An 11,414-nucleotide genomic window follows, 5' to 3' on the forward strand; every position below is an offset into this window, starting at 1 on the left:
ATAAATAAATAATTTTTTAAAAAGATATTATGTTCAGTGCAGAGGAATAAGAAGTTCCTTGGAATCATACAGAAGAATAAACCCTGATTTTCTCACTCCCTTGTCCCTAACCCTGGATGAGATGCTTAACTTCTCTGGCCTCCATTTTCTCATCAGTAAAGTGCAGATGACAATAGCTACCTGGCAGATATTGTGCCAAAGACTAAAATGCGTAGAGTACCTACAATTGTGGTAGGGAGGTAAGAAATAGTAAGTAGTACTTGCTAAATGGAAGTAAGTGGATACTTACTATGTGGAATAGTTATCATCATCACCAGCACCGTCATCGCCATGATCAACACCATCTTGAGATCTTTGAGGAGCAGCAGGTTAGTATGGTGTAGAGAGAGCTGCACTGCGAGGTGGAGGCCTGAGTTTCAGCCCCAGTCCTGCCCCTGCCCTCCTTGAGGCCTCCACCTCCCTGTCTGTGAAAGTAGCCAGGTTGCAGTGCTAGCCAACCTCGAGCTCTTCAGGCCTGTGATGCTACTGTTCTCTCAGCCCGGAACTCAGTGACTTGGGGAGGGCTGCTCTCCTGCAAGCCTCTGAGGAGCACACTCTGTGCCCTCCCTCCTCTTCTGCTATGATGCACCAAGTGGTCTCCTAGCATCCCCACCCCTCGGGATGAACCCCTCTGAGCAGCTGGGCTTGTTCTGGGCTCACAGAGAGCTAATTGTTTCCGGTTGGAAACGTCAGCATATTTGCCTGATGCTAATGACAGCCACCTCTCCCCCTAATTTGTACCTTCCAAAGCACCTGTGATCCACTACTTTGCCTTGTCCTCCCAGACACCCCAAGAAGAAACCTTTTACCCTCTTTTCTGGAGCAGAAAACTGACTCCAGGGGAACAGCAATACGTCTAAGCTCTTGCCAAAAGTTAGGACTGTGTTGGGACTGGAGCTTGGCTTCCTACCTCCCAACCAAAGACAAAAATCAACTTTTTATCAAACACCTAGAATATCACAGCTGAAGGATCCTTGAAGATCTAAGTACCTAAACCAACTCCTCTATGTACAGATGGAGAAACTGAGGTACAGAAGGCATATGGATTTCCTTTAGTCCCAAAAATCAGGAGCAGGCCCCCCTGGCGCACAGTCTTGCTGGCTACACTCAGCATCCCAGGAATCCTGCAGCTGATGGCATGCAGGGACTCAGAGTAGCTCAGGCCCAGAGCTACTTTTAGCTCAGCTCTGCTGCTGACGTTTGGAACAAGAGTCCACACCTCTTTCTGTGCCTTGATTTTCCCATCTGTACAAGGAAGACTTAGTTTAGATGTGTAGGTCTCCAAAGATCCTTCAGCTCTAATGCTCTCCTTGTCAGTAAAAATCAGGAAATGAGTGGTTTTTGTCTCTGAAGTTGGCCATATCTCCCAGCCCTTCCCCCAGGAGTGTGTGAGCTGTCAGTGCTTCCGCCTCCAGCACAATGGGTTAATTCAATACCTTCCTGGGGAAAACCATTTGTATTTTTAGACTCTAGGAGATGGATGCTGATGAATAGGCACAGACTTCTTGGCTCGTAGAGCCAAGCCCATGGAATTAGTCAACTCATAGTATCATAATTCAAAAAGAGAAAGATGCCTTTGGCTGCATTAACAGACAAATGAGCAAAATTAAAAAGTAATGGGAACACAAGGAAGGAGGATGGAGGATTCCTGTTAGAGCCAGGGCTCCTTTAGCTCCTATAGCCAAGGGTCACCCTCATGACTGGACCCCACCCCACTCCTGCCCCCAGCCTGGCCCTTCTTGTCTTCCCAGCTGCTATGCTGTGCCATTTGGACTGACTCACCATCTCATTGTAGACCCTAAGGTTGTTGTGCCAGGGTCTCAGATGTCAAGTTGGCTCTGACCTGGGGAGCCCCCATTCCCACCACAATCCCCACAGTTAACACTCCAGCTTCAGCGGCCTGTCAGCTTCCCAGGGCTCTTGCCCAAGGAGCGCCTCATATATGGCTCATTTCCTCCCAGTCCCCTTCAGGGGCCTGAAGAAGCCACTTGGAAAATTCAATCTATTTAGATGCTAGGGCTCTGGGGAGCCAAGCAGAGAAAGGAAGGAGAGAATGAAGGAGAAAGGAACTGAGGGAGGGAAGGAGGGAGGATGTCTTCAGCACTCCGGACAGCTCCAGCCTGGAGGAAGGAAGGCTGGGCAAGCCGCAATAAAGCAAGCAGCATTACTGAGCATCCAGTATGTGCCAAGCCTTGTGCTGGGCAACGTTTATACAACCTAGTGAGACAGGTATTATTGTTGTTCTCACTCTATAGATAAGGAAAATACTACCCAGAGAGGTTAGGTAAATTGACCAAAGGCACAGAACTAGTAAGTGGCAGGGCCAATTACATGTCCAGGCTTCTGCTCCTCACACCACACTGATTCTTTGGGATTATAATGGTGATTTTTCTATCTTCCTTTTTGGGGTGAGTCCTTTTATGAAGATAGATACTATAGTCCAGTGGATTTTCAGCTTTTCCTTCTCTACCTGTTCTCTCCTACCTAGGTGAAATTGACTAAGTACACTAAGTATTTACCATGTGCTAGTGATCCCAATTCATTTAACTTTTACAACCTTATAAAGTGGGTGTTGTATTTTCCTTACTTCACATCATTTTATTCATACTAACAATATTGACTTACCACCTACTATGTTTCAGGCACTGTTCACTTAAGATAAACAAACAAAAAAAGCAAAAAAAAATTTTCCCCTTCACGGAACTAACTTTGTAGCAGGGGTAGGCTATCAACAAATCATAAACATGATAAATAGATTTATTTTTTTTATTTTACATAGTGATAGTTGGTATAAAAAGAAAAAGTAAAGAAAGATAATGAATTAAGTATAATTCAACATAAGTATTTTATATATTGCTAATCAATCTTCATATTTATAAACTCAATGGTCAAGGAACACACTGGGTGGATGTGTCATAAGTCAGTAATTATCTTTTTGTTGTATATTTTTAGCCCTAATCTTTTTCTGGAAGGATTTTAGGGCCCTTGTTGATGTGCCCGACTTATGCTTTTCGCTCTCAGATCCATCTGCTGACTTTCCCAAACCTGACTGGGCTCCCAATAGGGAGGTTAAGGAGGGGGCTCTATCCCACAGAGAGCTGACCATGAAAACTTCACTCCCAGCATCCCTTGCCGCTGGCTTCTGGCTGGATCTAGCCAAGAGGAGACATTCAAAGGAGAATGATGGCAAGGAGAAAGAGAGAAGCCAGAGATTCTCCCACCCACGCCCACATGTAGAGGATATCCCAGCAATGGCTGTGTCTCTCTGGTCCTGGCCTCTTCAAACATCCTTCCTGATGTGGCTCCAATTTCCGGGCTCAGGTACTATACCACCTTCTTTCCCCCTTTCCCCTTCCCCAGTAGGGGTGGTAGAGGTTTTCTGCTGTTGCTGATGTGTGAACTGCTTCATATCCCAACATTTTTGTAATTGCTCAGAAGCAGATCCTTCCCTAGCTGAGCCTGCAGATTACCAATTAATCTGGTAATTAACTGAGTCCTCAGTGGCCTGCTCTTTACTGATTTACTCCATTTACTATTGATCAGGACCGAGTGGCAAGGGAGGACTAACAGGGTCCCCAATTAATGTCCTGGGTGCTGGTTACAGTCCTCCCTGCCACTGTGAGGCAACAAATGACATTTCCTCATAGCAACTGGGACCCATCACTTGGCTTCTACAGTAGTGATTCCCTTCACTGCCTGTTGATTCAGGGTCATAAGGACAAAAGGTCAAGGGACAGCTTCAGCTTCCAATCCTTAAGATGAATTGTTGCATTCTCCAGTGGAACTGTTTGTCTCCTAGAAAATAAATGTTCCAGACTGCCAGGTCCAAGATCAAGCACAAGTGGCAGCAAACATTCTTCCAGTGGGTTAAGAATGAGAGAGGCCACTGCTCTTTATTTTGGTTTCCAACTGTGCATTCTGTCCACAGGAAGACAGCACACTCGGTCATAGTATAAAGCATATATTGTATCCTGTAAGTACAAGCCAGCGTTTCCAGCTCATTCTGTATCTGAGCCTCAGCAGACCATCCCACAGTCCCATCAGGCCAGATGCTTCTGGATGATGGGAGTTGAAGTTAAATCAGCGAGCCCACTGTTGCAGCTTCTTTGCAGTCAGATGCTCCCCTACTCAGATCACTGTTGTAGAAGCCACTACAGTAAAACCAGGAATAACAGTTCTGACAAAAACAAAGGGGGCAAGGAAAGCAAATCTATATATAGTTATAAGTCCTATCTCTGTGAGTAGAAAAAAGTATTACCTCCTCTATGAGGGGAAAGATCTGATATAACAGGTAGGTGGCTGAGCCTCCTAGGGAAATGGTGCTAGTTTGTGTGTTTAGCTTGGCCTCTGCTACTGGCAGGTTGGGCACTGAGCTGTGGCAGTGGTCAGATGAGCCACAGAAGTCCATGTTATGGAGCCCACACACAGTCTCCATTCTGGCTGCCATGGCCACTTTGTATATGAGCCCATTAAACAAGTGCCTGGAGTGGCTGGGAAGAAGCTGACTGATAACCACAGCTCATCTTGTCCGTCTAAGTACTGAGGGCTTTCTCTGGCATACATGCCCTCTGGTGGGGCATTTGCATGGGATGTGTATCTTCATACCCTGTGCCTATTCTGAGAGAGCTATCCACAGACCTCATTGACACCAGTTTTCCTATAATGAAATAATACAGTATAAATGAATATACTAAGACCTTGGCCATCCAGATGACCCATTATCAACTACCCATGAGTCAAAGCAAATTAGTTCCTTAGGCCACCTCTCCTGCACAAAATGGACAACAAGAGGGACCTCCTAAAGTTCTGCCCACTAGGAAGGTCTCCTTCATCATTTGTGTTTCAAAACTAGCCTTTGCTGGGGGTTGTAATGCAGCTGCCATCTGTTCCTGGCTGATTCCAGTGTATCATAATATCCATCCATGAACCAGGCCTACTTTTAACTCCTCCACTAACTATGACAAGGAATTCCTAATAAGGTCATGAGTACAGGTTGAAGGAGAAGTGGCAAAAAGCAGGGGTAAGTACCATGGGAGTCTGAGCCATCTCCTTGGTCTCCTATTTGCCACCTCTATTTTATTAAGGAATGCTTCTGTGCATGTCAGTATTATGGTTCAGTGGATCAGATAACATTCAGTTCACATGTCAATTCTGATGGTGTAGTCACTGGGTGTTTACAGTGTATTTCAGTCTGTACCAGGGTCAGGAACAAGTCATAAATTGCTTCTTAGATGGATAGAAGTTGTCTGCAGAAAAGAATATGGCTTTACTGTACCACTAGCACCCCCTGCCATGAATGCATCCCTTATGCTTTAGTGAAGGAAGTACACCCCAGCTTCTCCTAGGGGTGTGAATTGGTTGCATATAATAGATCCATTTCTACATGTTTACTTTCCTGAGACTTTAGGCTCTTTCCTACAAGAATTCCAAGGAATTTCTGGCATGTCAACCTCACCTGGTGAGGCCATCATTGTGTTCAAATTTCAGTTAGGCAAACTAGCAGAAGATTAAAACTACTCCTAAAATTATTTCTAGGTGATCAAATGAGAAAACTAAACCCCAAATCCCAGGCTAGGGCATTTGTCAGTGAATTTGGTCCAGTCGAGTCTTATAATTCTTCCCCTTGGTCTAACATCCTTGGAATCTACTCCGACAGGTTCCTGCCAATATAGATTGACAAAGCTTTCTAAGAATTTGACTGTATGGACAATTTTCCTGTGGCGTAGGCTTTGTATTTCTCTCCATGCCACGCCAGAATCAAGCTCCAGTTATGGGCTTGAAGGCTATGAACAAGCATGAGAGTGTGTTCTGAGGAGTGTAGGATCAGGTTCTGGAAGGACTGCTCCGCGTTGGACCACTGGAGGCTTTTATGCAGAGGAGGGAGCGCATTCTGACAGGAAGGGAGGGGCTGCCTCTGCTGGCAGAGGAGGTCCAGGGGAATTTGCAGGTCGAAATTCTCAGCCCCAACCATATCTCCCCAATGCCCACTACTTCCTTGTTAGTACCCTTCTTTTAAGGTACAACACCTGGGCTGGGGAGGCCATGACCCTGCAGCCTTTACCACCTGAACCTGGGTTTGTCCAGCTACATCTTTCCTGTAGCCCCAGAACATAAGGGACTCCTTCAAGCTCTCATAGATGCTTTCTGCTATTCATGCATCTTCTCAGTTATGTGGCTTTTCATTTATTTCCTCTATATTTTCTCTTGGGCCATAAGAAGAAGCCAGGCACTTCCACTATCTTTATAATGAGTATTGTTGCCACAGTGCCAAGTGCCACAGCCACTTGCTATGCCAACTGGCCTTCCAACCTGCACTGCATCCCATACTACTACTAATGATCATCTGAGTCGTGGTGATACTACAAGATGCCACAAGTTGCATCCTATTTGCCTCAGTAAGATTATCCCTGCATCACTCAAATACAAGACCTACCGAATTCCAGAATCCTGTTTGAAGGGTCTGTTTCCTAAAGCAGCTCCTGGTGCTAGTCAGGGTCCCAGCAGGAAACTGAAGGCACACTCAAATTAGGATAATTCTAGGAGGTCCTCCTTTATGAGGACCTATTATAAAGGTGGAGATGGAAGTATCATAAGGAATATTGCGATAAGTTGAGGCAATGGTAGCAGAACTGCTGCTTCCCCAGGCCCAAAGAAATGGGAGAAGAGAGCTTTCTGGAGCCCAGAAGCAAGCAGGCTGCCTTAAAAGGTGAAAGAGCACACCCAGACTGCAGCACCCCGGCAGGGAGGAATCCAAGGAGCAGTGTAACCCTGGTGACATTGTCGATACAGGCCAGTCCTCTGGAGCTCCAAGGGGTGGGTAAGGTAAAGAGTTGATCTGGGTGGCTGAATGGAAGACACCGGTACAGCCACTTTTCCCCAAGAGAGCCAGGAGCAGGCAGCTTTAGTCCATCTAGGCCTCGGAGAAGGGGAGGTTTGCCCAGGAGCAGATCACAGGAGGGCACACAAGGAGAGGGAAGTAACACAAGCAAATGTACAGAGACCAGAGAGTGCCAGGTACATCCAGATGTTGGCTGCGTACCTAGAAAGAGGGTCGGGGTCAACACACACAGCTCATGGGCAGGCCTGGCTCAAATCTCCATTCATTTGGAAGACTCCCTATTTCTGGAGTCTGTCCATCTTTCTGGGTTGGGGACCTCCTGCACTAGGCATCCAGAGACCTCAGGAAATTTTGCTCACAATGAATGGTCTATTCAGGACTGATAGCTCCAGCGAGGACTCTGCACGTCCTGCCCTGCTGTCCACCCAGAATCCACAGCCTTCCAACCCTGCTCTCACCAGGGCTCATCTGACCAACTTAGTCTTTAGCCAATTTGTCCTGCCTGCCCAGCCCTGCCATCAGACAAGGTCTCCATGCCCGATGGGGCCATAGTCTGGCGTCTGCCTCCAGAGAGAAAGTCCTGTGGCAATCATAGCCCTGACAGAAGAAAGTGCAAGGTCCACACAGAGCCTTGGGAGGGCACCAGCTGCCTGGGCAGAGGCTAGGAAGGCTCCAGGAGGAGGTGTCACCCGACTAGGTCTCAGGTGTCTGCAGTAGTTCTGCAGTGGATAGGAGAGGAAGGTAGATGAGGTAGTGGGACCAGCAGAGATAAGTGTCTGGAGGTATGGGAGATGGAGAACACCAGGCTTCCTGGGGCTGGGGACATGGCAGGGGAAGAGACTGGAGAGACCTAATGAAAAAAGCCCTCAAATACCGGGCTCAAGAGCTTAGATTTTACCCTGAAGACAAGGGCAGGTGGGGGGGAGGTGGTACATAGAGTGCATTTTCAAGACCTTCCTATTGAAAGTACATTTGTACTTTCAAGATGTTATTATTGTTGTCCCCATTTTACAGATGAGGAAACTGACACTCAGGGAAAGTATGTAACTTGCACAAAGTGACCTGGCTTGTGCAAGATGCATCCATACATTCTATAAGCATACTATCTCTCAATTCCTGGGGAGACCAGCAGAGTGTGGTCTAGTCATCTAATGCTGGGAAACGTCCTCAAACGTAAAGGCTTACCACAACAACCACCACTTATTTTGTCCATGCATCTGCAATTTGGGCAGAGGCTGGCAGGGAAGGTTTATCTCTCAGCCACGTTGCATAAGCTGGGCAGCTTGTCTGAGGCATGTAGGGGTGGAGGCATGTCTAGAAGCAGGAGGCAGTTTCTGGGAAGGCCAGTCAGGTTTCCACTGGTCTCCCAGGTCCTGGTGGAGACCAAGTCACAAGCAGAGGACAGTTGCCTGGCATTGGGGTTGAGACCAGGAGGTGGCTGTTCCTCTCTATCTTAGGGCACTCTCTACAGGAGTATTAGAGTCCACACCATCTCTCCTCCAGAAAAATGGAAGCCTTTAGCTGAGGAAGAGGCTGTAAGTGGCCTGTGTGCCACCTCTCAGACAGTATCTCTATTCATGCTGCACACGTCCACTGGTGAGCCACTCACTGCCCCAGGCCAGCTGCCCTGCTGTGGGCTGCATGGCGGGTAAGCCTTCTGTCTTGCTTCCCTCTGGCCTCAACACCCGGGTCCCTGTTCTACACTCTGCCCACAGAACAAGCCTGCCGCCTGTCACCCTCATCAGCCACAGATAGTCAAGAAGCGACACCAAACATAAAGTATGTCAATAAAGAGTCAACAGTCAGGATAATCACAATAGCAAACACACAGTGCACATATGTTTAGGACTGTTCTTGGTGCTTAGCATGTAATAATTCATGTAATCATCATACTCCTATAGGTAGGACAGATCTCCCCTGCCTTGTTCATTTCTGGGTCCCCAAGGCCCTGTCCAGCACTTAATAGCTAGATAATAAGGGTATATTGAATTACTATCCCTATTTGGTGATGAGAAAACCAAATCGCAGAGAAGTTAGTACTTGCTGCAGATCACACAGCTCTTAAGGGGCAATGCTGAGATTTCAATTTAGGATTTAACACCAGGTGGTCCAGCTCCAGACTCCATGGGTGCCCTCAACTCTAATGAGTGCTGCCTTTTTTTTTTTTTTAACATAACATCAACCATTCTCTCACCTTTTTTCTTTCCAACAAAGCATCTCCAAATCCTTTCCTGTTCCTCATAGAGGCAGTGACAATGATGTGACATGAATGACACTTATATGGCACGGTGATGTGTCCTCATCTCTTTTAAGCCTTGTTGTAACCTCTGCAGTATGGGTTTGGAGAAGCAGGGGCTGTCCCAGCCCTGCTCACTGCTGTCCCCCGAAAGCTATGCCTGGTACAGAGCATATGCACAATAAATAGAAGTTGTGTGAGATAATTTTACAGATGAGGAACTGAGGTTCGTATAGCTTAAGAAACTTGCCTGAGTTGGCAGGGGCGCTGGGATGACTCAGTCAGTTGAGCATCTGACTCTTGATTTTGGCTCAGACCACAATTTTAGGGTCATAAGATTGAGCTCCATGTCAGCTCAGTGCTCAGGGAGAGGAGTCTGCTTGAGATTCTCTTTCTCCCTCTGCCCCTCCCCCATCTCTCAAATAAACAAACAAACAAACAAACAAATAAATAAGGTGTGGGGTTTTTGTTTTTTTGTTTTTTTGTTTTTTTGTTTTTTAAACAAAGGAAGCTCAGGGCACCTGGGTGGCTCAGTGGGTGAAGCATCTGCCTTCGGCTGAGGTCATGATCTCAGGGTTCTGGGATGGAGCCCTGAGTCATGCTCCCTGCTCAACGGGAGTCTGCTTCTCCCTCTGCCTCTCACTGTACTCATGCTTGCTTGCTCTCTTTCTCTCTCACTTACTCTCTATCTCAAATAAATAAATAAAATCTTTAAAAAAAAAAGGAATCTTGCCAAGGTGGCAGCCTTAGTAAGTGATAGAGACCTGCTTTGAAATCAGTCTCTGTTCCCAAAAGACTGTTTCTTCTGCACCCTGCTGCTGGGTCTCTCCCTGGGGCTCAGTTTCCTCATCAGTTTAATGCAGATTCTAAGCCTCCTTAGGGTAGTTGTGGGGACAAAGGACACAATGGATGTGAAGGCGCTCTGCAAACAAGAAAGGACATGGTGTGGGACTTCCTCATTTCCTTCTCATTGCTGAGACCCATGCAAGGCCAGGTATAGAAAAGGAGCTGGGGGGCTTCAGTGGGCCCCAGAGAGTGACAGGGATGCTACAGGATGCCAGTAAAACTGGGATGGATGGATGGATGGATGGATGCGCACGTGGGTGGGTGAATGGAAGGTGAATGGATGGTTGAAGAAGTAAGTGTCCTTCTGAAGATGTTAATGTAGCACTGTGGACTCAGGCTAGTATTTTAGTCTGTGTGCAGCAGAGGGCACCAAGGCCTCAATAATCGGCCTAGAGGAGCATTGCTTGGCCTGCCGGAGGACACTGTCACCAGCAGGGGGCTTGGCCTGTAGCTTGCTAGCAGCTCTGGCAGATAAAAGGATGCAGACATAGGGGACCACAGCAGAGTCCCAGGGGTGAAGGGCGAGGAGTAGAGTCAGGCTAGAGACAGATCCAGGAGCCCACCTCCAGTAACGGGGATCTTGGGGAGTTCTTCACACCCCAGAGCCGTTCCCTTTTGTGAAATGGGAAAATAAGTGTACTTTTAGGCTTGTGAGAATTAGATGAGACATACCCTACAGTGTGCATATCCTCGGCTCAGAGAGGTTTTTCTGATTCACCCAAGGCCACCTGGCAAGTATGAGGTGGTTTCTAAGGATCCTAAGGAGATTTCTATGAGAATAGAGTCATATTAGGATAAAAGTGGTTCTGGGGAATGGAGTGAGTTCTAGGTGAGTGTGGAAGTTTTGGGGGGAGGGAAGCTGCTCAGGGGCTGGGGAAGATTCTTGGAGACTCTGAGTTAAGGGAGCTCCCCTGCCACCCAGGGTGGATAACCAATACCCATCTAACAGCCAGCCCAGGAGCTCCAGGTGCATCTTGGTAGTGTGGGAAATTAAGATTTTTAATGTGGAACTTGACTCACACATCCTCTGGCAGCCGGGTGAATTTGCCATCTTAACGGGTCTTTCAGGAGTTCTTCCATTGGCATTTATTTTATGTGTGGCTGTCACTCCTGATCCCTGCCAGAGACTTATCGCAGGGACCAGGCCTGGCTTGAGCTGCCTGAGATTGAGTTTGACGACAGGCGGGCCCTGCAGAAAGCCAAACCCAGCTCTAGATGGTTTCAAAAACATAAACAGAAAACCCATGCCGTGTTTCCCTGGAGCAAGCGGCCTTGCCAGACTGAGGAAGTGTCCAGGCCTGAACACAACAGCAAGTGAATTCCCAGTCCCCTGGCCTTGACCGTGGCCCTGATCTTGAGCAAGAATATTATCCACGCTGCAGTGCTCTTATTTCTGAAAGTGGCTTGCACAGGATAGGCCTCCCTTTTTGGGAGAGGATCCAAAAGTGGAGCCGT

At 47.4% G+C, this 11,414-nt stretch overlaps 1 protein-coding gene across 1 annotated transcript in view; it reads right to left on the reverse strand.

Annotated features, from left to right (window-relative positions):
* The window catches only part of LOC112928727 (guanylate cyclase D-like), a 40,113-nt gene extending 39,787 nt beyond the window's left edge, over nt 1–326 (reverse strand). Inside the window, exon 1 of the mRNA XM_072725332.1 lies at nt 290–326. Within this exon, the coding sequence (XP_072581433.1) occupies nt 290–326 (37 nt within the window). The remainder of the gene's footprint in view (nt 1–289) is intronic.
* Nucleotides 327–11,414: the final 11,088 nt, after the last annotated feature.

This window comes from Vulpes vulpes, chromosome 11, assembly GCF_048418805.1.
Source record: "Vulpes vulpes isolate BD-2025 chromosome 11, VulVul3, whole genome shotgun sequence".
In the NCBI taxonomy this organism is placed as follows: Eukaryota; Metazoa; Chordata; class Mammalia; order Carnivora; family Canidae; genus Vulpes; species Vulpes vulpes.